General features: G+C 40.6%; 1 protein-coding gene across 4 annotated transcripts in view; it reads left to right on the top strand.

Moving 5' to 3' along the window:
* Positions 1-25,927, top strand: part of itpr3 (inositol 1,4,5-trisphosphate receptor, type 3) — a 299,458-nt gene that overhangs the window by 226,376 nt on the left and 47,155 nt on the right. For all 4 annotated transcript variants that reach the window (XM_072278612.1, XM_072278613.1, XM_072278611.1 and 1 more), the window contains 9 exons: positions 980-1,105; positions 4,521-4,641; positions 5,316-5,497; positions 8,508-8,656; positions 14,519-14,627; positions 17,480-17,570; positions 19,565-19,725; positions 21,995-22,184; positions 23,359-23,531. In XM_072278612.1, the coding sequence (XP_072134713.1) occupies positions 980-1,105; positions 4,521-4,641; positions 5,316-5,497; positions 8,508-8,656; positions 14,519-14,627; positions 17,480-17,570; positions 19,565-19,725; positions 21,995-22,184; positions 23,359-23,531 (1,302 nt within the window). The remainder of the gene's footprint in view (positions 1-979; positions 1,106-4,520; positions 4,642-5,315; positions 5,498-8,507; positions 8,657-14,518; positions 14,628-17,479; positions 17,571-19,564; positions 19,726-21,994; positions 22,185-23,358; positions 23,532-25,927) is intronic.

Here is a 25,927-nt window from a genome sequence, read left to right as displayed (position 1 = left end):
TGGGGGAGGGGGGATCGTTGCTTTGCTGCGTGGGTGGAGGGAGCTGGGGGGGATTTTGGGTTCTAACATTTAACTGTCATTCATTTTTTGGGGCACTCCTCTGTTTTCATGGATGGTTGTGAAGAAAAAGTATTTCAGGATGTATATTGTATATATTTCTCTGATAGTAAATGTACCTTTGAAACCTTTGAAACATCTTGTGGTAATAAAGGTCTGTTTGCAAAGCTTTTCTGATAATCAGCTATTTAATTTTTTTTTTAAATTATTAAACAAAATTTAAAAAGTTAAAAGTAGTAATTATGAATCAACTCTTCCCAAATCCTTGGGTTCACAAAATACAATCGCATGAACCAATTATTAAGAAAAGTAAAGTACATGTAGTCTTGGGGTCTTGGATAGCTAGGACTTGGAAAATGTTATAGTTCAGAAGTACCATTACTGCCAAAATCCCATCCTAAAAATGACTGTCGGTGAGTCTTTACATAGAATGACATAAAAGTAGTTTAATTACATTTTATCAGTTCATGAAATTACTTTCCTGAAAAGAAGGAAAATTATTGCAACATAATCAGCAGTTTTTCTATTCCGTAAGACCCTTTGACAAATTTGAGCTCAACCTGACTCGTATCCTATTGTTCTGAATGTTATTTAAGCTTAGGAGAGATTAAATGCATTATATCAAGCATTATAACTTGTTGGAATTTATTTTGTGAGATCAATGTTGACATGCACCATAATGTATTACAGTTATTCAATTATTTAACATTTCATTTCAAATGCTGTGAATGATAAAATAACAATTAAATATAATTGCTTTAAGCAGCTCAGTGCTGTTGGTTAGCCAGAATACTTTTGAAAAATCTTGTGATTTTGTGTGTATCCAAGAAATAATATATCATAAATATTTTTCATGTTTTTAATCAAAGAGTTAAGTAGTACTTCATTTAATGCAACTGATCTTTCCTTTCAATTGTATAAGGTTTGCAACAAAAGGGAGAAAAGACTTAGTGATGTTACTCTGGAGAAATACGTAGTCAACGTTGCCATGGATGTCATGAGTGCCTTCTTTGGTTCTCCGTTCTCTGAAAACAGCACATCACTGGAGGTAATTCACTGGGAAGTCTTCATCATTAACTGGCAGATGAAACAAAACGTACTTTCTTAATAACATTCCTTGTCTTCTGCAGTAAGTGTTTTTGAGCACCAAGATAATGGTGGGATTATGGATTCTGACATGGCCTCAATGATAAAATGCTGGCACATATCTGACATAGAAACAACAGGATAATAGTCTTAGAAGTAACTATCACTATCAGGTTACATACTCAGTAATTTTGGTACATTGTGCTTCTCTTCCAAATTTGGTTCCATTGGCTTCAGATCTGAAATAAGTTCATAGACGTTATGCATCCAGATCTCATTGGCCTTTTCTGAAGGTTCAGAACAAAGTTGCTGACATTTAAACAAATGGAAGATCTACGCTTAAGCACACATGCTCTCGAGTATGGGACATGATGATTTTCTAACAGATTGGGAAGATTGAACTAGTCAGGTTGTTCCACTACTGAACTCCATGTTGGAAGGTAACTCCTCAGATTCTGCACCATTTCAGATCTCATTAGTTCCAAATGGGATTGAAGAGAATTAGAGTGTAGACTAGGGGGATGCTAGGCTACTTGTGTTTTTGTTTTCATATTAGCTTGATGATTGTAATTACTTATAATTAGTGTTATAACTAATTGTATTATAATTATCAGTGCTTTTCTAGCTGTCAAGTATTTTAAGGAACTTTTTAGTGGTGGGATCTACTGCTTGCACTATCAAAGTCCCTGTGAGCATGCAGACCACTTTGCTGGTATCTTAAAAAAATAATAGTCTCTTCAGTACTTATGGTCAGATTTCAGATTGTTGGGAGACCAGCATGCAATGGTTCATTATGTTGCGTAGTTGGAGTATGTAATCAAGGAAAACTTTCAATCTCCTTGGCTTAAGCGTTGAGCTGCATTGTATGCCTGTCTTCGACATGGATGCAAGCAATCATCTGCCCGAGAGGGTGGACACACAGGTAAGAGATTCCAAAATGGCACTGTGTCACAGCTACTAAAAGTAGTATACTTTGGTTAAGAGGTATGTGAATTGCACCAGCACATCAAACATTCATGTCTGATAAGATGGATGGAAATTTCGTTTGAAATAGAATGTGTTTGTGCACTTTTAGCATTGCAAACTACCCATTGTGCGCAACTCTTGTGAGAAGTTTTGCACAGCAAATCTATGTCAAGAAGATGGAATGTATTAAATTAATACCTGTCAAATGTAATTCCTTTCTGCCTGCTCACATTGACCTGCACTGGGACCGTAGTCCTCCATATCCCTACCATCCAAAGTCCACTTAAACGTTGAAATCGAGCTCACATGCACCACTTGTGCTGACAGTTTATTCCACGTCCTCACAACTCTCTGAGTGAGGAAGTTTCCCCTCATACTCTTTAAATTTTTCACCTTTTACCCTTAACCCATAACCGCTGGTAATAGTCCCACTAAATCTCATCAGAAAAAGCCTACTTGCATTTACCTTATCTATACCCCTTATAATTTTGTATACCTCTTTCAAATCTCCTCTCAATCTTCTACATTCCAAGAAATAAAGTCCTATTAAATCTTCCCTTATAACTCAGGTCCTTCAGTCCTGGCAACATCCTCGTAAATGCTCTCTGTACTCTCTCAACTTTATTTAAATCTTTCCTGTAGGTAGATGACTAAAACAGACACAATACTCCAAATTAGGCCTCACCAATGTCTTATACAACTTCAACATAACATTTCATCTCCTGTACAAAATACCTTGATTTTTGAAGGCCAGAAGTGCCAAAAGCTTGTGCCTCACACTTGTCTGCATTAAACTCGGTCTGCCATTTCCCTCTGCAAGCCATGATAATTTTCCTCGCTGCCTACTACACCCCCAGTCTTGGTCTCATCCACAAATTTGCTGATCCAGTTAATCATATTATCCTCCAGATCTTTAATGTAGATAACAAACAGCAATGGGCTGAGCACCAATCTCTGCGGCACTCTACTAGCCACAGACCTCTCGTCAGAGAGGCAACCATCTACTACTACTCTAGATTCTTGTACGAAGCCAACGCTGAATCCTTTTTAATATCTCATCTCGATGCCAAGACTCAGAATGTTCTTGACCAATCTCCCTTCCGGTACCTTGTCAAAGGCCTTGCTAAAGTCCATGTAGACAACATCCGCTGCCTTGCTTTCACCTATTTTCCTGATAGCTCCTCGAAAAATCTCTTAAGATTGCTTACACATGACCTACCATGCATGAAGCTATGCTGACTATCCGTAATCAGTCCATATCTATTCAAATATTTATATATCCAGTCCCTTAGAATACCTTTCAATAACCTTCTCACTGCTGATGTCACCCTCACTGGGCAATAATTTCATGGTTTATGTTTCTTAAGCAGTGGAACAACTTTGGCTATCCTCCAATCCTCTGTTATCTCTCCTGTCCCTAAGGATGACTTAAATATCTTTGCTGGGGCACCGGCAATTTCTGCACTTGCCTCCTGTAGAGTCGAAGGGAACGCCTTGTCAGGTCTTGGGGATTTATCCACCTTGACTTGCCTCAGGACAGCAAGCACTTCCTCCTCTATAATCTGTACAGGGTCCATGAAGTTGATGCTGCTTTGCAACACTTCTATAGACTCTTTGTCCATCTTCTTAGTAATTACAGATGCAAAAATAATCCATTTAAGATCTCCCCCATCTGTTTTGGCTTCACACATGGATTACCATTCTGGTCTTCCAGAAGACCAATAATGTCCCTTGCAACCCTTTTGCTCGTAACATATCTGTAGAATCTCTGAGGATGCTCCTTCACCTTGTCTGCTAGGGCAACCTCATGCCTTCTTTTAGCCTTCCTGATATCCTTCTTAATTGTTCGCTTGTATTTCTTATACTCCATAAGCACCTTATTTGTTCCTATCTACCTACATCTGCTATGTGCCTCCTTTGTTTCTTAACCAGGGCCTTAATATCTCTTGAAAACCAAGGTTCACGACACTTGTTAGCTTTACCTTTCATTCTTACAGCACGTAAATTTGTACTCTCAAAATTACTCCTTATCAAGTACTCCTTTTCCAGAAAACAGCCTGTCCCAATCATTTGCCAGATCATTTCTGATACCACCAAAGTCGGCCATTCTCCAAGCTCAACCCGCAAATCAGATCTAATTTTTTGCGTATTTACTTTGAAATTAATGGCATTGTGATCACTAGATGCAAAGTGTTCGCCTACACAAAATTCTGTCACCTGCCCTGTCTCATTCCCTGATAGCAGATCAAGTATCGCACTCTCTCGTGAATATGATGCCTCATGTGTGGATTCACACAGAAAAATAATTATGTTAATAACTTCCCCAATTCATATTTTTAATGTTGACATACAAGAGGGAGTAATTTTTTTCTATTTTAACCTGGATGCATACTGTCTGCTTTGTCTTACAGAAACACCAGTCCATCATTGTGCAGTTGCTCCAGTCCACGTGTCGACTTCTGGATTGCTCATGGCTCACACAGCAGCAAAAGGGTCCAGTGGAAAACTGTATTAGGACACTAGCTACAATGGGTAAGGTGAAGGAATTTTCTGGAAAAGATCAGAATTTGACATAAATGGGAGCACCCTGCCAAATAACTGGGAAAACAACTGTTCATGGAAAGGAGTTTTTTTAGTCCTGGACATTAAAACAAAACCTTACATCAAAATGAATTGTTTTACAGTTGATTAACTGGTCATGTTACATTTTCTTTTACCTCCTAGGCTGAAATGAAACTTACTTTTGAGATTTGTGGTTTGTCTCCATTCTACGTAGTTTTATCAAAATAAAACAAGCTGTCAATTCACAATCACCCATCATCCATTGCTCCCCATCACTAGCCCCGTGAAAATCCCCTGTCATCCCAATAACAGACAATATCAGGAGAGTTGTTCAGCTGACCAGCTATATTAATAGGTGTTGCCAATATGGCAACACCAACCAACAATGGCAGATGTTATGCTGCAAAACTCCACTCTGAATATATTTTATCTATTTTCAAGGTAGTTCATTTGGATATTATCGTTGTCTGGTTGAGTATTTTAGTGATCGCGTTACATGTTGTGTTGGTTGAATTTGGGTATTCAAATCAGAAGAGACTTGTAAGGCCCCCGGTAATTGTAAAAAGCAAGTCCATTGAGTAGGTCGCCTGATTTTCCAAACCAGTGGGAGGAGTCGCTCTAATTGTTATGGTTTATGATTTCAGCAAAAAACCGTACAATACACCTTCCAATGGACCTAGGTGCTCAGGTTGGTAATGTGTTAAGCAACCATTTACTGGCGCTTCAAAGAAATGCTCCAAACGTCAAGGCAAATCCTCGAGCTTTCCCTCGTGCTGGAGTCGCACCGCAGCAGCTGGACTACAAGAATATCATTGAGAAGCTCCAGGTATGGTGTTTCTTCTTCTTTGATGTAGAGAATTTTCAGACCAGGCTTTCACCTTCACTGGGATTCTGCCATCTTTGCACTTGGTGTCAGTTTCCACCATGTGGTATCAGTAAGGCTTTGCAGAGATTGGATGAACACTATCCAAATGGGTATCCTTCTCTGCGGCCACCAGTCACCTCTGAAATATTCAAATCTTTGACAGCATCTTCATATTTTTCAAGCAGACACTGATGCTGGGTGAGATTTTGAACCAAATATGCATTCTTATCATAGTCATAGTCATAGTCATAGTCACACTTTATTGATCCCGGGGGAAATTGGTTTTCGTTACAGTTGCACCATAATTAAATAGTAATAAAATCATAAATAGTTAAATAGTAATATGTAAATTATGGCAGGAAATAAGTCTAGGACCAGGATTCTGGGAAAATGACTCCTTTTATTTATCTGTAAATTTTCATGCTAATATTTTTGTGACCTGCCTTCGTTTTAAAATAAAGCGTACTGCGCAGGGTTGTGGGTAAATGAACTTGAATATTAACTTCTGTCTCCTGTGGAACACAAATCAGAAGCGTAGATGATTGTTTTGTGGTTTTCCAGTACTAAACTGATGATTCCAATTTTCGTTAATGCTGGAAGTATTTCCTTTGCTTCACTTTCAAAAGATACCACCAACTTTCCTCTTATAACTGAGTCTCTACATTAGAGTGGTATCATTTTGTACTCACTTTTGTCTGTGATGAGAGATTTCATCCCCAATTCATTTCTCAGTCTGTTCATAAAAGTTCAAAGCAAAATTTATTATCAGAGTACATACATGTCACCACATACAACCCTGAGATTGTTTTTCTTTTTTCTTTGGGCATGCTTAGCAAACCTATAGAACAGCAACTGTAAACACAATCATTGAACAACAAATTGTGCAAATGCAAATATAAATAAATAGGAATAAATAACGAGAGCATGAAAAAACAGATTAAAGTATCCTTAACACTCACAACACGCTGGAGGAACTCAGCAGGTCGGGCAGCATCCGTGGAAACGATCAGTCAACGTTTCCACGGATGCTGCCTGACCTGCTGTGTTCCTCCAGCGTGTTGTGAGTGTTGCTTTGACCCCAGCAACCGCAGAGTATTTTGTGTTAAAGTATCCTTAAAGTGAGACGATTGGCTGTGGGAGCACCAGAAGTAGGATGAGTGTAGTTATCCCCTTTTGTTCAAGAGCCTGATGGTTGAAGAGTAGTAACTGTTCTTGAACCTGGTGGTGCAAGTCCTGAGGCACCTGTACCTTCTACCTGATGGCAGCAGTGAGAAAAGAACATGGCCTTGGTGGTGAAGAACTTTGATAGATGCTGCTTTTCTACGGTAACATTTCATAAACAAGCCAATATGTGTTTTATTTTTGGCAGCTGGAACAATGTGACTTTGAGTTGGTTTTTCACAAATTTGTTAACTTACTTTAACTTAAAAGCAATACCTTAACATAACTAACTTGACTGATCTTCATTATCTCATGTTTCTTTACAATTGTCTCCTTTCAGCATTGCTTGCCAAGACCACAGTTGAGTAAAGTTCTGAGCCTGCTTTTCGCTTGAGGGTATCTTCTGTGAAGTCAGCTTATTTGCAGTCAGATTGCTTCATGAAATCACTTATTAGATGTCATAGTTATCAAAACAAACAGCACCAAAAATGTACCCTTTTTGTCCACCTCATCTATGCCAACCATGATACTCATATCCATGTCCTTCCTATTAATGCACCTGTCCACACGCATTTTAAACATTGTACTATTATCCGCCTCTATTATTTCCTCTGGCAGCTCTTTCTATACATTCTCCAGTTTTTGTATGGAAAAACCTAATCCTCAGAGTTCCTTTAAATTTCTTCCTCAAAGTTTAAATTGGTGCCCTCTAGTTCTAAACTCCTGCCCTGGGGGAAAAAAAAATCTGCCTATCTATCCTATCTGTGCCCATCATAATTTTATAAACCATAAGACGCAAAAGCAGAATTAACCCATTCAGCCCATCGAGTATCCTCCACCATTCCATCACGGCTGGTTTATTACCCCTGTCAACCCCATTCCCCTGCATTCTCCCCGTAACCTTTGATGCCCTTACTAATCAAGAACCTACCGACCGTCACATTAAATATACCCAGTGACTTGGCCTCTACAATTATCTATGGCAATAAATTCCCATCCTCTGGCTAGAGGAATTCCTAATTACCTTTGTTCTAAAGGGACATCCCTCTATTCTGAGGCTGTGCCCTCTGGTCCTAGACTCCACCACTATAGAAAACATCTCCATATCAACTCCGTCTAGGCCTTTTAATATTCAATAGGTTTCAATGATATCCCCCCTCATTCTTCTAAACTCCAGCGAGTACAGGCCCAGAGCCATCAAATGTTCTTTATACATTACCCCTTTCGTTCCCTGGATCATTCTCATGAGCATCCTCTGGACCCTCTCCAATGCCAGCACATCCTTTCTTAGATAAAGGGCTCAGAACTGATCATAATACTCCAAGTGTGGCCTGACCAGTGTCTTATAAAGCCTCAGTATTACATCCTTGCTTTTATATTCTAATCCTGTTGAAATGAATGCTAACATTGCATTTGCCTTCCTTATCAATGAATCAACATGCAGGTTAAGTTTTAGGGAATCCTGCACGAGGACCCCAGGTCCCTTTGCACCTCTGCTTTCTGAATTTGTTCCCCATTTAGAAAATAGCCTATGCCTTTATTCCTTCTACAAATGTGCATGACCGTACACTTCCCTGCACTATATTTCATCTGCCACTTCTTTGCCCATTCTCCCAATCTATCCCAGTCTTTCTGCAGCTAAATCCAGCCTCTCGTGTGTCTCCTTTTTCAGCATTCTCTCTTTTGCTACCAAGTACATCCTACAGCATGTGGACCAGAATTACATGTAGTGCTACGGGTGTGGTCTGAACAATATCGGGCTTTACTTTACTTCTAATTCTGTTACCGATGTTTGTTTTATTTTCTGTAGGATATCGTCAGCACTCTGGAAGATTGGCTGCAGCCACTGGTGGAGGCTGAGCTCTCTGTTCTTGTTGATGTCCTGCATAAACCAGAGCTGTTGTTTGCAGAAGGAACTGAAGCTAGGGAGCGCTGTGAGAGTGGAAAGTTTATCTTCAAGTAAGTACAAACAACAAGGCCTGATGGAAAAGAATAGGTGAATTTTCTACAATGCCAGCACAAAACATTCCTAGCAATGGAGAATGTTTGTCCTCATACTAAAATTAACTTTGTTCTCCTCCAAAATTAATTAGCATTTTAATATAGATAATGTGATATTAATGGACAAGAGACTTCGCTAGAATCCTTAAAAGTTAAAAAGAATAAATGAAGATTTTTCATTAAAATCAGAACAGAAACATTTTTTGGTATTTTTAAAACATCCTGCATGTTTCGATTTTCAGAACTTTTGATTCTTCTATAAGTGGAGGATGTCAGAATTGAATGAAAGAACATTCCCATTCCACTAACTGACTAACTTTTTGTCTCTCATATTTCTTTGTGCCACTGCCCAAGGAGGAACTAGCATTTGCATAAAACTTTGTTTTCTGCGTATAAGAGTATCTAACAACACATCAGAAATTGGACAGGAATAATTTCTCCTTCCCTTTGCATTCAATAAGGTCTAATCGCTGGTCTCAACTCCACTTTCCTGCCTAACCCTAGCAACCTAGAGAATTCCAAAGACCTGAAAGACTTTCTATTTTTAAGCCAGATTCATAACTTGCCCAAATGAAATTCCACCTCAACTCTGTTTTATGTTTCTTCTCCCTCACCTGGACACTGGTCCCACACCCTACTACCTCCCCCAACACTGAAACAACATCATCATTGTGTGCACCCTTTCAAATCCCCTAACAATCTTACATTGTTCAATGAGACCACCTCTAGTTCATAACTTCAGAGAGTATGAATCCTATTTAGAATACACTCAAAGGAGCTATCAATTCAGCATTTACTTTTAACATTATTTACCAAGAATGGGCAACAGCGAGGTTCCTTAATAACTCTTGAATCATTTTTTAATTATTTTGGGTGGTGAGGGATTTTATTTTAGATTATGAGGACACTCAGTCCTCGTTTATTGTCATTTAGTAATGCATGCATTAAAAAATGATACAATGTTCCTCTGATATTATATCACAGAAACACAAGACAGACCAAGACTAAAACTGACAAAAACCACATAATTATAACATTATAACATGGATGGGGGGTGTATGGAGGGATATGGTCCGTGTCCGATATGATATCATAGAAACACAAGACAGACCAAGACTAAAACTGACAAAAACCACATAATTATAACATTATAACATGGATGAGAGGTGTATGGAGGGATATGGTCCGTGTGCACGTCAGTGGGACTAGGCAGAAAATGGTTCGGCACAGCCAAGAAGGGCCAAAAGGCCTGTTTCTCTGCTGTAGTTTCTATGGTTTCTATATAGTTACAACAGTGCAAAGCAATACCGTAATTTGATAAGAGCAGACCATGGGCACGGTAAAAAAAAAAATGTCTCAAAGTCCAGATAGCCCCAACATCTCACGCAGATGGTAGAAGGGAGAAACTCTCCCTGCCATGAGCTTCCAGCGCCGCAAACTTGCAGCATCCTGGAAGCACCCGACCACAATCCAACTCTTGAGTCCGTCCGAAAACTTCGAGCCTCTGACCAGCCCTCCGACACCGAGCACCATCTCTGCTGAGCGCTTCGACCCTGACCCTGGCCGCCAAGCAACAGACAAAGCTGAGGATTCGGGGCCTCCCCCTCCGGAGATTTCAGATCACACAGTAGTGGCGGCAGCGAAACAGGCATTTCAGAAGTTTCACCAAACGTTCCTCCGTGCTCTCACGTCTGTCTCCATCAAATCAGAATTGTGCACAGCCTCCACTTGACAGATAACAGATTCTTGACAGATATTCATCACTGGAGAGGACACGCGCACTGCGTCGCGCCGCCATCTTCTCCTCCCGCCTCAATATTTAGTTCATTGAAGAATGTTAGACAGGTTAATGAGAGAATAGAGAACCTACCTTATAGCTCCAAGGTCTTGAAGGTTGCATATTCTTTCTTTGTCCACATAAGATTCCTTTTGGTGATTTTGGTTTCCTCACACATCTTAAAGATGTGTTGTTTGCCAAAATGGATCCTGTAAATTACTCCTTGTGCAGATAAGTAGCAAAAGTATCAAAAGGCTGTTAAGGGCAAGTGAGAGGGAATCAGCTGCAGGTTAAATAAGGAAGCGGGGTGGGGTTCGTCTCAATGGGATTGCTCTGCCAGAGCTGATGTGGATTTGGTTGGTTGAATGACTGTGTTCTGCGTTGTAACATTGAAGTTAAGTGTTCAGTATTATTATGGGAACTCTTCAATACACATTGACAGGTAAAAGGAATGTCTGTGCTTCTGACAATCTCACATTCCTTCAGTGTCTTATTCTGGCTTGATGTTTGAATCAACATAAGAAAACCAAAATACTCTCACCTTTAATGGAGCAAGTTCTCTGCAAGCAAGAAACCTGAAAATAATAATACCGATGCCTGCCTTGTTGGCAAGGCAGCAGGTTTTTGCCCTAGTGACTTAGCATTGGATAAAACAAAATGTGGTTGAGTTAGACTCTGTTCTAATGACCAGTCACAGTTTGGAAGCGATAAACTTACAGGCATTTTAACATGACCATTTTTTAATGTAATAAAATGTCATTGCTTTTGAATGGCCAAGTAGTAATAGTTCTGTAAAGTCTGTAAAAGTCTTGTAGTGCACAAAGACTTGAAAAAGCCACCGCCTTTTACTTTGAAGCAGGTAATCATGGTTAGTCATATATTTGCTGGAATGGTGTTCAAACAGCCAGTGTAAATTGATTCCTTATTCCATGTGAAGGTAGATAGACTGTGAAAAGTGAAACAGAATTTGGAATGTAGCCACGTTTATTTCTGAGTTGTGTAATTTCCTTTAATTTACTAAACAGTACACTTAGGTAACAAAGGAAGGAAAACAAAACCTTTCGAGTCCTGATGAAGGGTCTCAGCTCAAAACATCGACTGTTCATTCCCGTTTATAGATGCTGCCTGACCTATTGAGTTCCTCCAGTCTTTTGTGTCTCTACCTCTGGCTCTCCAGCGTCTGCAGAATCTCTTGTGTTTCTTACCTGCTGCTCACAATCTTCCACAGCACTACAGAACCTAGTTGTGAAGATTCATTGGCAATGTGGAAATAAAACTAATTCTGAGGATGTCTTGGTTGAAGATGGTGATACTGTTGGTGGCACCGTCTGCCTGTTAACTAGTCACCTATCGTGTTTGGTGGATCGCTTGTGAAAATCAGATGCTGTGTTTGCCCATTTGACCCCACAGCTGTGGAGTACCATGAGATGTGAATAGCAATATGAATAGTCAACACGTTTAGTTTATTTATTTGGAGATATAGCACGGTTCTCCGTGGATTGTCACCTTGTCGTGGTGGAGAAGCTTGTGTGGTCCTGTGGTCCCGAGAGCAATGCCGCCTAGAGCTATGCTCCTGGTAGGGTCACCCATGGTGGTAAGGTCAAGGGTGAGGTCCCTGACAATGAACAATCCAACCAAGACCTCAACGGTGGAACAGACGGACGAAGTTACTTTGAACTCAATGGCTGTGAAGACGGATGAAGGCTGCAACAAATCCATCAGCTCCAATCGTCGTGGTTTCCATGCCATTGGAATCAGTTGGTTGACTTGTGAAGTATCGTGTGCTTCTTGGAGAGCAACATCAAGTATATGTTAAACAAATACACGCACAGGCGTCTTCGCTCTGTGGGCCACTTCTTCAGAACGAAGACCATCATCCTCGACCTCGAGGGATAGCCACGACGATGACGATAGCACGGTAACAGGCCCTTCCTGCACCACCCATTACACCCATGTGACCAATTAATTTACTTTAGAATGTGGGAGGAAACCAGAGCTTCCGGAGGACAGAGATGCAGTCGTGGGGAGAATGTACAAACTCCTCATAGACAGCGGCGGGAATTGAACCCCCACCAGGTTTCTGGTGCTACTGACCGCTAGGCTTCCATGCCACCCCGTGAAAAGCCGACTCACTGACACTGTTGTCACAGCTCGTGTTCGGGTCCAGGGCTAAATACTGAACAGAGGAAGCAGCAGTTGTTGTCAATGAATGTGATACCAGGAAGGAGCGACATCTGGTGGTGATTGGGTTGTGTCACATGATGAAGACTCTTCAATTATTGGAGTCATGCCTGACGTAACAAGATGTTGGAGGGCCCCAGGACCCTGAACTAGAAGTTGCATGATGATTATCCAATCATCTTCAACTCTTACTTTGGTAAAATTAAGTTGTTTTTGTGAATGGTTTCACAGTTTACAGATCTATTCTCTGTTAATAAAACAACTAGTCCCACATCAGTATAACATGGCAGGGCTGTTAGGAGCAGGTAATATTTGTGCAACCTAACTTCTCAACTGAAGAAAGTCTGGACACTTTGTCTTTGATGTTCAATTATAGCATCATCATTATATTCTGTGCTATCGATACCACATTGACCAGAAGTGGAGAGGTTGTGGAGACAGATGCTGTTAAGATCTCAGACAGTCAGGAATCAAAAGGTAGAGCAAGATGCGACTACTGTCCTAAGCTGCATATATTTCAATGCATGAAGTATCATAGGAAAGACAGATGAGCTCAGGGCAAGGATCAACATGTGGAATTATAATATTGTAGCCATTAGTGAGACTTGGTTGCAGGAGGTACAGAACTGGCAGCTCAATATTGTGGGGTTGCATTGATTTAGACATGGCATAGCGGGATAGGTTAAAGGAAGAAAGGTGGTGTTACTAGTCAAGGAAAATGCCATGTCAGTGCTCAGTCAGTACAGATAGGAGAATTTGTCTAGTCAGGCATTATGGGTGAAACTGAGTAATAAGAAAGGTATGAATAGGCTAATGGGGATATATGACAGACCACCCAACAGTCCGAGGGATTTAGAGGAACAAATCTGTAGGGAGATCGCAGACTGTTGCAAGAAACATAAGATTGTTATAGTAGATGATTTTAACTTTCCACATATTGGCTGGGACTCCCATACTGTGAAAGGGATAGAGTTTGTTATATGTGTTCAGGAAAGTTTTCATGATCAGTACAAAGAAGTCCCAATGACAGAGTGTGCAATATTTGACCCGCTATTAGCGGATGAGGCAGGGCAGGTGACTGAACTTTGTGTACGTTGTCCACGGGCTGAAATTCTAAATTAGAGAAAGGTCAACTTTGATGGTATCAGAGAGGATGTGGATTGGTACACCCGGTTTTCCAGCAAAGTTGTACTTGGTAAGTGGGAAGCCTTCAAAAGTGAAATTTTTAGAGTACAAAACTTGTATTGCTAACTGGTAATGGGTGCTAGGTGTGATTTTTAGCAGCTTTACCTGCACTCTTGGATGAAAAGGTTTTTTCAAATCTGTTTCAAAACCACAGAAACTGGATGACCATCTTTCCTACTCCTGTTTAGAGTCTAGTTTGAAGTGAGTTTGAGCGGAAATACATGGCAAAAGCAGAAGAGTCATTTTAAGAGGCATTATAGGTACATGAACAGGCAGGTGGGGTTAGTTTAGTTTTGCCTCATGGTTGGTGCAGACATCATGAGCTGAAGGGTGTGTCACTTTTTCAGACTGTTCTATGTATGGACACCTTAGCGTAGCCTATCACCAGCTAAGTGACGAATTACCCTTAATGATGTTGTGTGTGTTTCAAACTCACGTTGAGAAAAAAGGGAAGACTTGTTAAGAGAGGACTGAAAACTTAATCAATTGTCGCTTGTCCTTGTGCTCAATGCCAAATGCCTCTGCATTAAAAGAATTGCTTTCCACTGTAATGCCAATGTAACTTGCAGTGTCTGCATACATCGGAGACATCAAGCCTCACATTGCAACACAAGCTGGAAATGAATTGTGTCAATCTTTATTTCTCTAAAATCTTACTTATCCACTTATTTTTCTAGGCTAATTGAACACACTAAAAACCTGATGTCAACAGAAGAGAAGCTTTGTATCAAAGTTCTCCGCATCCTTCAAGCAATGTTGGTCAAAGAAAGTGACTTTGGAACTCGGGTAAAAGCAAAATGTTCAGATGTGTCTCTTGTTACTTATACCAGGTACCGCAAAATGCACCGTATCAATACCACAGTTTCGCACACAGCTTAAACAAATAGAAAATAGTGGAGTTCAGGTTTTGGATAAAGAAAGAGTCAGCATTTCATCGCAACAGGCACAAAAGGCAGGAGGAACTCCGCAGGTCAGGCAGCATGTATGAAAATGAATAAACAGTGTAACAAAAAATATTTTAAAATTCATTATGCATTCTTTCCTCATTCAGCTCAGGGTATTTGCATATGCCCGCAAACAAAGGAGACACTTTGCACGTATTAAACCACAAAGAAACACCTTATTAGAACTAGCACAAATGCAGTGCAGAAAGAGAAAATAAATGCCTACAGTTGTAGCAATACAGCAATTGAAATAATACTTGTCATTCACTAAATAAGCTGATCTCTGCAATATCAGAGGTAAACCACAAACCCAACAATCTTACACGCAGTCTGCTTTCTCTTTAACACTGACTCTGGCCCGATGTACTGTTCTCTATCTCAGCACTGGCACCAGCCAACATCTAGCCTAAAAGAAAGCTCTCCCCCCTTGCAACAAAGAAAATGTCCCTTTTTATACCCTTCAAACCCTCTTACACTAGTACTTTTCCATCTTGGTGGTACCAGCTGAACCTACCCCTACCCCCACCCCCACTCTTATGACTTTTAGCCCAGACAAACATGTTTTTCACTGCTTTCCACTCTTAAGGCTACAGACTTGTACTTCCTTGACTTTCTCAAAACATTGCTGTGGACTGGTTCTCAAAACCTGTACTTTCTTGGCAGCACAGTAGCGTAGTGGTTAGCTCAACGTTTTACGGCACTAGCAACCCGGGGTTCAATTCCCACAGCTGCCTGTAACGAGTTTGTACGTTCTCCTGTGACCATGTGGTTTTTCTCCGGGTGTTCTGTTTTCCACCCACTGTCCAAAGATGTAACAGTTGGTAGGTTAATTGGTCATTGTAAATTGTCCTGTGATTAGGCTAGGATTAAATCGGGGGGTTGCTGGGCAACACGACTCGTAGGTGGGGAAGGGGCAATTTGGCACTGTATCTCAATAAATAAACAAACAAATCCCACTATCCAGAGTTGATTCCAGACATGAGGAGGTTAAATTATGAGGAGAGGTTGAGTCACCTGGGACTCTACTGTCTAGAATTCAGAAGGATAAGAGGAGATCTTATAGAAACATATAAAATTATGAAAGCCATAGATAAGATAGAGGCAGAAAAGTTGTTTCCACTGGTAGGTGAGACTAGAACTAGGGGACGTAGTCTCAAGATTTGGGGGAGTAAATTTAGGATGGAGATGAGGAGGAACTGCTTTTCTCAAAGAGTGGTGAATCTGTGGAATTCTTTGCTCAATGAAGCAGTGTAGGCTACCTCAGTAAATATATATAAGACAAGGTTGGATAGATTTTTGCATAGTAGAGGAATTAAGGGTTATGGGGAAAAGGCAGTTAGGTGGAGATGAGTCCATGGCCAAATCAGCCATGATCTTATTGAATGGCGGAGCAAGCTCAACAGGCCAGATGGCCTACTCCTGCTCCTATTTCTTAAGTTTTAATGTTCTGTGTACTACACGCTAACACCATTTTATCTGACAGATTGCCATTTTACTTTCGCATACACCAAGAAGGAATCACATTTAATTCTTTCCTTACAAACTGTCGGTGTTTCAGGCCGAGACCCTTCATCAGGACTGAAATGAAAGGGGGAAGAAGCTAAAATAAGAAAGTGGGGGGAGAGGAAAGGAGAGCATGCTGGCTGGTGATAGGTGAAGCCAAGTGGGTAGGGGAGGGGCAGATGAAGAAAGAACCTGTGAGGTGATAAGTGGAAATGGTCAAGTGTTAAAGAAGAAGAAATCTGATAGGAGAGGAGTTAGTATTTCATGTCCATTTTCAGGTGAAGGATCCAAGACCTGAAACGTTAACCGTTTCTCTTTCCACAGATGCTGCTTGTCCTGCTGAGTATTCCCAGCATTCTCTATTTATCTTAGATTTCCAACATGTGCAGTTTTATTTGTGATTTTCATATAATTAGTTTTTTTTTATAGCTCAATATAATTTTGGACACAAAGGTATTTGAGGGAATTGGTGATTTGGCAGGAAGGTAGATCAGGTGCTGTATAGTGGTTAGCACAAGGCTTTACAGTACGGGCGACCCAGGTTCAATTCCTACCACTGTCTGTAAGGAGTTTGTACATTCTCCCTGTGACCGCGTGGGTTTCCTTCGGGTGCTGCGGTTTCCTCCCACAGTCCAATGCCGTAGCGGTTGGTAGGTTAGTTGGTCATTGTAAATTGTCCGGTGATTAGGCTAGGATTAAATCAGGGGATTGCTGGGTGGAATGGCTGGAAGGACCAGAAGGCAGTGTATCTAAATAAATAAATATATAAATAAATAATAAAAACTACTGATGAAAGGGTTGGTTGCTTTTTAATAAAGGTACCCACAGAGAAAAAAATCAACAATGTATCATTTTGATATGAAGTTCTTGGGGTGTTACTTGTAACTTAAGCCACATTCGATTTTGGTGAAAAAAATCGACTCTCCAATAAACTAATATTTCTGAAAAGAATTTGGCTTATAAGAAATTATTTTGATATAAAGGTATCAATACAAAACAGCAGACAGGATTCTCCACGGCCCTGGGCTGACAGTGTTCAAAATTATATCAAATCATTTTAAACTTTCAAATTTATAAGGACATTACTGTTAAGATGACACATTAGCTAATCCAGAAGGGGTGACTGAAGTGGCTGCAAGTGTGTGCGAACTGTTAACTTCAGTGCCTCATCTCTTGCTTCTTTTCCCACAGGGAGATGAGTTGAGAAAAACTCTTCTGAGTAGCTACCTTTGTAACAAGAAGTCAAACTCAAGAAACGACTCCAACGATCCTTGCTCTGCAGGTACTTACAAAATACAAACTGCTGTCACTCAATTAAGTCACACTTCTATTGTGATTCTACTGCAGTGAATACTTAGTTATCCATCATAACAGAATGGATGGTCTGGACTATCCAAACTGTAGTTCTCTCTGTTCAAATTGGTCGGCCTCCAGCCAAAGAATGAGTAGAAAAATAGCAAGGTACAAGAAAAATAGCAAATGAAGTATTATGGAGTCTTTTCCTGCTGCACTCTGGAGTGGTGAAGAATGACATTGCGAAATTGCTACACTGAGGCAAGGTTTCACAGAGTATTGATTCAGTTTGAACAACAACTTCACAGAAAGAGAGGATGTAACCCACAGCTGTGCTTTTGAAAAAAAATGGTATGTCATCTCACAAAATATTTGGTGACAATTCTACATTGTTGTGTAGGTTGGGTAATAGTGGCTCCATTGTACTTATTGGATTGTAATTTATAATCTGAAGTGGAATCAATATGGAATTACCGAATATAATTGGATGAAGACTTGCAATCGTTGGCCACGTTATTGGGTACCTCTTGTACCCGATAAAGAGGCCACTGAGTGTACATTTGTGGTCTTCTGCTGTTGTGGCCCGTCCACTTCAAGGTTCAACATGTTGTGCATTCAGAAATGCACTACTGCACACGACTGTTGTAACGCCTGGTTATTTGAGTTACTGTTGCCTTCCTGTCAGCTTGAAGCAGTCTGGCCATTCTCCTCTGACCTCTTTCATTAACAAGGCACTTTTGCTCACTGAACTGCTGCTCATTGGATGTGTTTTTTTTTGGTTTACACACCATTCTCTGTAAACTCTAGATACTGTTGTACATGAAGGTACCAGATTAGCAGTTTCTGAGATACTCAAACCACCCCATCTGCACCAATCATTCCACCGTCAAAATCACTTAGATCACACTTCTTCCCCATTCTGAGGTTTGGTATGAACAACATTGAACCTCTTGGCCTTCATGCATTGAGTCACTGCCACATAATTAGCTAATCAGATATTTGCATTAATGAGCAGGTGTACCTAATAAAGTGGTCACTGAATATAAATTAGAATAAATTGATTAAAATTTTTCTTTATCATTAACACCAAACTGATGCTATTGTATTGGTTCTCCTGCTCTATAGATCCTTCCTCTGGGTTGAGGATGATTAATTTCCAATAGAGATTCAAGGTTTCTGAGTTGGCTTATGAAGCCAAGCTGCAGAATCTGCCACAGGAGGGATAGGCAGTTCCTGACAGGGTGGATATGTGGGAACCCCTTAGACATTTTCCACCAGACTTCTTTATTTTCCCAATGATTAAATGAGGTTCCTGGTGCCATCTTCATTTTCCATGTCCATTCTGAACAGCTGTGTCCAGGGATGTCCACCAAATGGTCAGAGTTTTATATTTTTATAAAGATTCCATAAGAACATCTTTATAATATTTCTGTTGTCCTCCTGTTGATATCTTGTGGTAGAATTTGAGTGGGGCATCTTTCTCCTGGTAGGAACAATGTATTCGGCTTGCTAGTGCAGTTGAGTCAAATTGGAATCTTGTTGGTGAAGTGTTGATCTCGGAGAGATCACTGATAATGCTTTGCTTCGCTTTGAAAGATTTTGCTGAAAAGGCATTGGTGACAGTTCTATATGACTTTAAAGAGCCTGCTGTAAAAGGTTCTTGTCTTCGCTGCCTAGAAGAGGGTGTAAAACAAATCAGACTGAATTCCAGTTTTGATATTCAGTTCCACCAACTTCACTGATTGTTGGCAGGGGAGAAGGACAGAGACTAATTTTCCCACACCTGTTTAGCACCAGTGACCAACAATGAGTTTCTACATTGAATGCCAGTTGCATTCCGATTCTCATATAATGGCAACTAATTGCAAAACTTTATTTTCCAAATGGAAATGTATTCTCCAAATGTTTCTGTCAGATTATTTCAGTAAATGTGTGTAATTTAATTTCAAAGAATATTAAGGTTCAATTTTATTCTTGTTTAAGATTCTGATAATCCAATAGCCCGTATCCAGTGCCGTCTTGACCGAGAAGGAGCCACAAAACTGGTTTCAGATCTCATCATAAACTCCAAAAGTGACAAGATTTTCCATGAGAGTGTTTTATTGGCCATTGCCCTGTTGAATGGAGGGAACACAGAAATTCAGGTACTTGGAATAGTCTCCATAACAGTTATAAGTACCTCTGTGCCTCAATATAAATTGAAATAATGAACTTCCATTCATATAAATTAGAATGCGATCGATAGTGACTGTATTTTCATAGGTTGGAGTTAACAGTATCATTCCTTTCTCTCCCATGTGAATTTGACCTGTGACAGTGCAGTAACATCACCTCTCAGCTTCTTACGTCTCTTCCTCTCCTCCTCCTCCACCTACCTATCGTCCCCCTCACCTGGATTTTCCTATCACCCACCACCTTGAGCTGCTCCTTCCTCACTGCACCCTTTTATCCTGGCTTTTGCCCACTTCCTTTCCAGTTCTGGTGAACGGTCTCAGCCTGAAATGCGACTATTCATTTCTCTCTGTAGACGCTGCCCGACCAATCAAGTTCCTGCAGCAGTATTTGTGTGTTGCTTGAGTAAGATGGAATTGTTCTGTTAGGATGTTCTGTGGTAGTTTTTACTGTACCTGGCTGAGCTGGAGCGCAGGCAAGCTGAATGACTAGTGCATCCTATACGCCACACAATAGATATTTTCAAATGACTCCTCCTTCAACCTGCCCTCTCCTGCCCTGGCTCTATCTCCCTACTCTTCTTTGTCTGCCTCCATCAATCATCCACCTTCTTCTGTCTGCACTCCTGCCCTTTCCACTACCTAACTCAATCTGTCTTTCATCCTCTGCATTCACAGTCTACTGGTCACCTCTACACCTGTCTCACTACTCCCCCCCCCCCCCCCCCGCTCTTTATACAGGCTATCTCCACTCTCCCTTAGTTCTGATGTCGAGCTTTGACGAAACACTGACTATTCCTTTCTTCCTCACTCTACCAGCTGAATTCCTCCGGAAGATTGTTTGTTGTTCCAGATTCCAGCATTTGCCGTCTCTTCTGTCTAACAAATTATATAATCTGTTTAAAATAAGAGAATTTTATAACTAACTTGGTGCTTGTTAGGCATATATATCCTACACTCCACCTCTTCATGTGTTAATTTTTCAGATTCAGATTCATTTATTTCTTACATCTGCATTGAAACATATAGTAAAATGCGCTGTTTGTATTAACAGCCGACATAACCTGAAGGTGTGTTGGGGACACGTATTCCAGTGCCAACATGCTTGATCATGATGTTCTACAGAACAACACAAGCAATAACAATAGGAAAACAGCAACAAAACAAGCCCCTTTTCACCTTCAACACACACACACACACACACACACACACACACACACACACACACACACACACACACACACACACACCGAGATAGTACTGAACCACAGGACAGACTGCCTCCGGGCCTCCAGGTTCCAGTGGAAAAGTGGGCTCGCAGACATCAGCTCTCTGACTTTCCGCAGTGGACTCGCAGACTTGCAGACCCAGGACTTCAGCCAATGGGCCTGGACTCTCAGGCTTCCATTCGGGCTTCAACTTGGCATCAACCCCAGCAATTGCTGATGATGGGACCCTAAACTCCAGGCTTTAAAGTCCAGACTTGTCTACTCATGTGCTAGGGTGTTGCAGACCCTCAGCCTCCTGCCAGCACGACCCCCGATGCTGGGACCTGCCACACCGGGTAGGCACACTGATCTGAAGGGCCACCAACCCTTATCTTGCGAGACACTTGCTAGCCCGATGTCCTTTACCACACCTCCACGTTGCTGGCTTTCGAATGTGAAGCATGGAGCGGAGACTTGGACTTCACACTGACATCAAAGTCCCTTGTTTCCCTATACCTAAACCTTACCCTGACCCCTAACTCCCCTCTTTGTCCCCTAAACAATCCCTACAAACCTAAAAAAAATTAAGTCTGTGCCACGACCTTGACAGACACCGCAGCTTGGTGTCTTCTTGAGTGGAAGTCAAGACTTTTATCAGCTATTTAAATACTAGTTTTTCTAAAGAACACTCTTCCATTCCTTGAAATTACACTTCTGATATTTTCCAATAGTCATGTAGGAATTTGAATTCATCTTTCTACCAGCATTCAGCTATATCGCTATACAAAAATGACCTTTTGACTTCAAGGTTATTGCCCAGAAATTTGGTTATCAATGCGACAAGCATGGTGTGGTAGCATCAGTACCTTGAAATGTATCTCCCATTGGCTTCAGTGAAATTAATTTTAGATGCAGAGTATGAAGCATTTTAATGCTATGGACAGGGAATTAAATTTGAATTAAATGACCTTTATCATTTAATCTATGGGACTTCCAAAAGCACGTTTGCTAATATACACGTATTTTGTCTTCAGAATTCCTTCTATGCTCTAATGACTGGTGACAGTAAATCAGAGAAATTTTTTAAAGTGCTTCATAATCGTATTAAGGCTGCTCACCAAGATATCAAAGCAACTGTTTCAGTCAATATGAATGAGCCGGGAAGCAAAGTGATGAAAGATGCACAGGACAAAACACAAGCCATCCCAGGAGGTGTTCAGAAAGGTCAGAGTTTTTTTTTGACATTTAGTTTTCTGTCCTGCTAAGTCACTAAAGATCATCATGAATGTGGTCTCTCTGACCCAGACACTGTTTCGTACAGTTTATGTAGATCAGCCAGTGACATTTGAGAGAAAGGGGGAAAATAAATTCTAATTAAGTGTTATCTCAGAAGGGTTTGACTGTTTGGAAGTATGATTTCAGTGTATAATGTTGGTCGCAATTTCTGATCACCATAATTTGAATTCACCTGCAGGTATAAAACAGAGATCTGCAGGCTTAATATTTTGAGTACTGATGAGATATAGTTTTTGTGGAGATACAGATACCACTTCACATAAATTGCTCTTTATCAGCACTGCAATATATGGTGTTTGTTGCTTGTCACAGAGTAGTGGATTTCAGACTGGTTCACGATCCTAATAACAAGCAGAGCTGTTTCTTAACATAACTCTGGAGGGGGCAATGGAAGAAGTGGAGGAATGCCTCTGCAAGCGGTGACGCAGTCTGGTGTCAGAGTGCAAACAACCGACATACACCTAGATCAGCAACATGAACCTCCCTCTAGAACACCTATCTTCCCACTCTTCAGATAATTTGGCCCTCCCTGTTCCAAATTTGTCTGAATACAGCATTTGATCCCATCTCCTGATGTTATCCACTCTGAGTGATATTCTTTTAAGGAGAGAAGTGTTTTTTTTTTAAACTAGAGTTGTTTTATTTGTGCGATTCAAATCATCAGAAAAGTATCATAAACTTTTGAGATCTATAAAGAGTCATGGGTTACTTTGGCATAAAATTTGATTTAGTGAATAATATATCAATCAAGATTGCAATGACAACACAGATTCTAAAATCTATGTTTACCACATGATAATTGCTTTGTTTTATATTTAATGTCTCTGTGGTTGTCAAAAGTATCACAATAAAGGAAACATAGGGGATTCAAATAAGTAGCATCATAAAGCTTCCAAGCTATTCACATCACACTGTGCAAAATTGAGAACACATTAACACCTTGCATCACCCCGATGTTTGCTCTTTTAATGAATCATTCACATCTGTTCTCACAACAAAGAAAGGAATTTCATGCAATATGTAATGCGCTTGACACTAATGCTGCATGATGGCGGTAATTTTATTGGTGATGAGTTTCAGTCATTGCTTGTTTCCCATTTAGGAAAAGATGTCCATGTCTTGATGGCAACTGCTCATAGCAGATCACCAATGAAAAAATCGGTAGATAATGAACACCAGCAAAAAGAAAATGAAATGAGCGCAGCAGTGGCAGTAATGCAGCCCATCCTACGGTTTCTACAGCTCCTGTGTGAAAACCATAACAGTAACCTTCAGGTTAGATTACAGAGTGTCTTATGTCACCATGCACAGATTCTAACATTACAAACAATTTTTTAAGGTTTTTGTATTTAGATGTATAGTTTTGTAATGTGCCCTTCCAGGCCAATAGCCCACACATCCCAATTACCAATTAACCTACTGTTCTGTTTGTTCTTAATAAAGAAAAGCTTGGCATGGATTTATATTATGTTTTATTACTGAACTGCTGCTCAACACTGAGTGCGTGCGACCAGCTCACCATTGTCGCTTCCGGTTCCGGGTGAGGTGCCCGCATTCCCACTGGGAAATGAAGTTCTTTATTATGCACTCATAGTAAAGCATCTTCTTAACCATTCTGTTATGGAAACGGGAGCACGTGGAGGAAACACACACGGCCACCGGGAGAAAGTACAAATTCCTTAGACAGCAGTGGGAAATGAACTGGTGTCACTGGTGAAGGACAATATGACCAGGTTTGTTTAGAAGGTATTAATGTGTATTGACAAGAGCAGTGCAGTAAATGTGGCTTAAATAGGCTTTGGTAAGGCCTTTCACAATATGCCACATTGGAGATTGGTCCAAATGGTTAGTACCCGAGGGATCTAGGGTAAATTGGCAAAATAGTTCCAAAATTAGCTTGGCTATAGAAAAGGGAGAAAGAGTTATGGTACAGAGTTGTTTTTGTGATTAGACGCCAGCAACTGGGTTTCAGTGATGGGATCCTTGCAGCTTGCAATGCATCTGAATGTAGTGGATATCAATATCGATGGCATAATCAGTAAGTTTGCAGATGACATTAATTTTGGTAGATTTGTTAATGCGAAGAGATGTTTTAGGCTGCAGATCAATATCTACGAAGGTGAAATGACAAATGCAGTTTAACCTTGATAATTCAGAGGTAATGTATTTTTGGAGTACTAATGAGGTCAAAATATATACCATAAATGGTGAAGTGCAAAGGAGTACTGAGAAACAGAGAGGCCTTGGTGTGCAAGTCCAAAGATTCTTGAAGGTGGCATAATTGATGCTAGCCTTCATTAGTCATGGCACTAAATACTAGAGCAGGGGGTTTGAGATCCAACTTTATATAATAAAGAAAATATATGAAGACCTCAGTTGGAGAACTGCATGCAGCTCTAATCACTACACTGTAGGAAAGGTAATACAGCACTGGAGATGGTACCAAAGGGATTCACCAGGCTGTTGCTGGGGGAACAGTGTTTTAGTGATGAAGGGAGATTGGCTCTGTTCTCCCTAGAGGCGAGGAGGTTGAGTGGATATGGTGTGTAAAATGATGAGGAGTGTAGATAGCACAGATTGTAGCCATCTTTTCCCTTGTCATTGGTGAGTAAAACCAGAGCATATAGACTTATGGAGAGGGGTAGGAAAATTAGATGGAACCTGAGAGGCCTATTTCACCCGGAGAGAGATGGAAGCATGTAAGAGGTGTTGAGATGAGCAATTGTATTGAAAATTATGGGCAGGATTAATACAGGTGGGTGTCTACTAGACCTGGTGGGCTGATGACCTGCTTCCATCCTGTATGATTCTATCCATACATTCTGTGTTTTGTTTACATCACGTATAGGCCTAATTCAGAATGTCTTTGTTACACAGTTTTCCTTCAAGGTCTTTGTGCATCAGACATACCAAAGCAAAAAGAACCACAGATCAGCTGCATGACAGGAGGCAATAAAGGGGTCCTTTTCTGGTTGGCACTTAACTGGTGTCTAGTGGTGTGCCACTGGGGTCAGTTGTTGAACCCACTTCTTTTCACGTTACACAGTATGTCACTAATTTAGATGACAGAATTGATGGATTTGTGACCAAGTTTGCAGACAATATGAAGATAAGTGGAGGGGCAGGTAGTGATGAGGAAGCAGCAAGCCCACAGAAGGTCGTAGGCAGATTGAGAGAATGGGCATGGAAGTGGCAAATGGAATATAGTGTAGGGAAGTGTATGCTCATGCAGTTTGGTAGAAGGAATAAAGGTGTACAGTATTTTTTAAATGAGGAGAATATTAAAATTTCAGAGGTGCAAAGGGACATGGGAGTCCTCATACAGAATTCCCTGAAGGTTAACTTGCAGGTTAAATTGATGGTGAAGGCAAACACAATGTTAGTATTCATTTCAAGAGGACTACAGTATAAAGGCAATATGTAATGCTGAGGCTTTGTAAGGCATTGGTCAGACCACACTGGGAGTATTGTGAGCAGTTTTGTGTCCCTTATCTGAGAAAAGAAAAAATAGTGTTTCAAAGGTCATGGGGAGAAGGCAGTGAATGTAGTTTACTTGGATTTTTGGAAGGCCTTTGACAAGGTGCTGCACATGAAGCTGCTTAACCAGATAAGAGTCTACGTTATCACACTACAGATATTAGCATCGATAGAAGGACAGCTGTAATAAAGGG

This window comes from Mobula birostris, chromosome 14 (assembly GCF_030028105.1).
Source record: "Mobula birostris isolate sMobBir1 chromosome 14, sMobBir1.hap1, whole genome shotgun sequence".
Classification (NCBI taxonomy): domain Eukaryota; kingdom Metazoa; phylum Chordata; class Chondrichthyes; order Myliobatiformes; family Myliobatidae; genus Mobula; species Mobula birostris.
The sequence above is the reverse complement of the archived record's forward strand: the minus strand, read 5'-3'. Positions and strand labels throughout refer to the sequence as shown.